Source organism: Triticum urartu, chromosome 7A, assembly GCF_056163025.1.
Source record: "Triticum urartu cultivar PI428250 chromosome 7A, HENAU_Tu73, whole genome shotgun sequence".
Lineage (NCBI taxonomy): Eukaryota > Viridiplantae > Streptophyta > Magnoliopsida > Poales > Poaceae > Triticum > Triticum urartu.
Genome location: NC_141879.1, coordinates 283,797,954 through 283,799,290, shown reverse-complemented (window position 1 = coordinate 283,799,290; position 1,337 = coordinate 283,797,954). Strand labels below are relative to the sequence as shown.

The 1,337-nt window shown below is 58.0% G+C and overlaps 1 protein-coding gene across 1 annotated transcript; it reads right to left on the bottom strand.

Annotated features, from left to right (window-relative positions):
* Positions 1-416: 416 nt before the first annotated feature.
* Positions 417-1,130, bottom strand: LOC147959317 (uncharacterized). The gene has a single exon (XM_087532599.1). The coding sequence runs from the start codon at positions 1,128-1,130 to the stop codon at positions 417-419; it is 714 nt and encodes a 237-aa protein (XP_087388725.1).
* Between the last annotated feature and the right edge of the window lie 207 nt (positions 1,131-1,337).

The following is a 1,337-nucleotide window of genomic DNA, read 5'->3' as shown; positions in this document are numbered from 1 at the left end:
CCAGCGAAGCCGGTTGGTGACCAGTTGGTCGTGCGACATCTTAACATGGCATGGCCGGGTTGGGTAACCCGGCAGTCCTTCACTTAGCATTCATGGCGTGCTGGTGCTCTGGCCTTGCGCGCTTGCCGGCCGACAGCCGAACCCGGTTATGTGGCTTAGGGCGGAGTGGAAGGCCGCGGCGATCCCAATACGTCAGGAACTGCTAGGTAAGGCGGCGGGTAGTGACCAAGCAGGCCAGCCCCCGAGCCCCCGGGTCGAGCAAGTCGGACCGCTGGCCGGGTTTGATAAAGAGGTAAATAATGCACAAATGCAAGAGACACAATAGCTTGGTCGGAAAGGGCAGCCCCCGCGCATTGTTCAGGGACTCCATAGTTTTCAGATGATTACAAAAGGCAGTGATACATACTTGCACACAGCTAACTGTAAAATGGCCAGAGGAGTTCTGCGTTCCACGGCCGGGTTGTTTCTTCGCCAGCGGTGTCTCTCTTGTGCTTGTTTGACTTGCGGGCGTCGATGAGGTAGTAGGCATTGTGATCACACAAGGCTTTGCTGATGATGAAGGGGCCCTCCCATGGGGAGGACAGCTTGTGTTGGTCGGTCTGCTCTTGGACGACTCGGAGGACGAGGTCTCCCTCCCGAAAAGCGAGGGGCTTGATCTTCTTGCTGTGGTAGTGCCTCAGGCCTTGCTGATAGATGGCTGAGTGGCTGGGCGCTAGGAGACCTGCTTCTTCGAGCAAGTCGACGCCGTGTTCATGAACTTCTTTGGCTTCGGCTGTAGTGTACATCGTGATGTGCGGCGAGTTGAGCTCGACGTCGAACGGGATGATGGCTTCTGCTCCATAGACAAGGAAGAACGGGGTGAACTTGGTCGACCGGTTTGGCGTTGTTCGGAGACTGTAGAGGACGGTCGACAGCTCGCCGAGCCAGCTGCCAAGAGAATGGATGAGCGGCTCGACGAGACATGGCTTGATGCCGGATAGGATGAGGTCGTTGGCCCGCTCGACCTGGCCGTTGGATTGCGGGTGTGCAACGGAAGCCAGGTCAAGGCGGATGCTGGAGACGGAGCAGTACTGCGTGAGCGCTCCCTTGGCGAAGTTGGTGCCGTTGTTCGTGATGATGCGGTTCGGCATGCCGTAGCGCACCGTGATGTCCTTGATGAATCGGATGGCCGTTGGCCCGTCCAGTTTCTTGATTGGCCTTGCTACGATCCACTTGGTGAACTTGTCCACTGCCACCAGCAAATGCGTCATGCCGCCTCAAGGGGTCTTGAAGGCCCCCACCATGTTGAGTCCCCAGACCGCGAAGGGCCAGGCGATCGGGATGGTCCGGAATGCTGA

Coding starts and splice junctions, on each gene's coding strand:
- LOC147959317 (XM_087532599.1), bottom strand. CDS start 1,130: ATGCCGAACCGCATCATCACGAACAACGGCACCAACTTCGCCAAGGGA.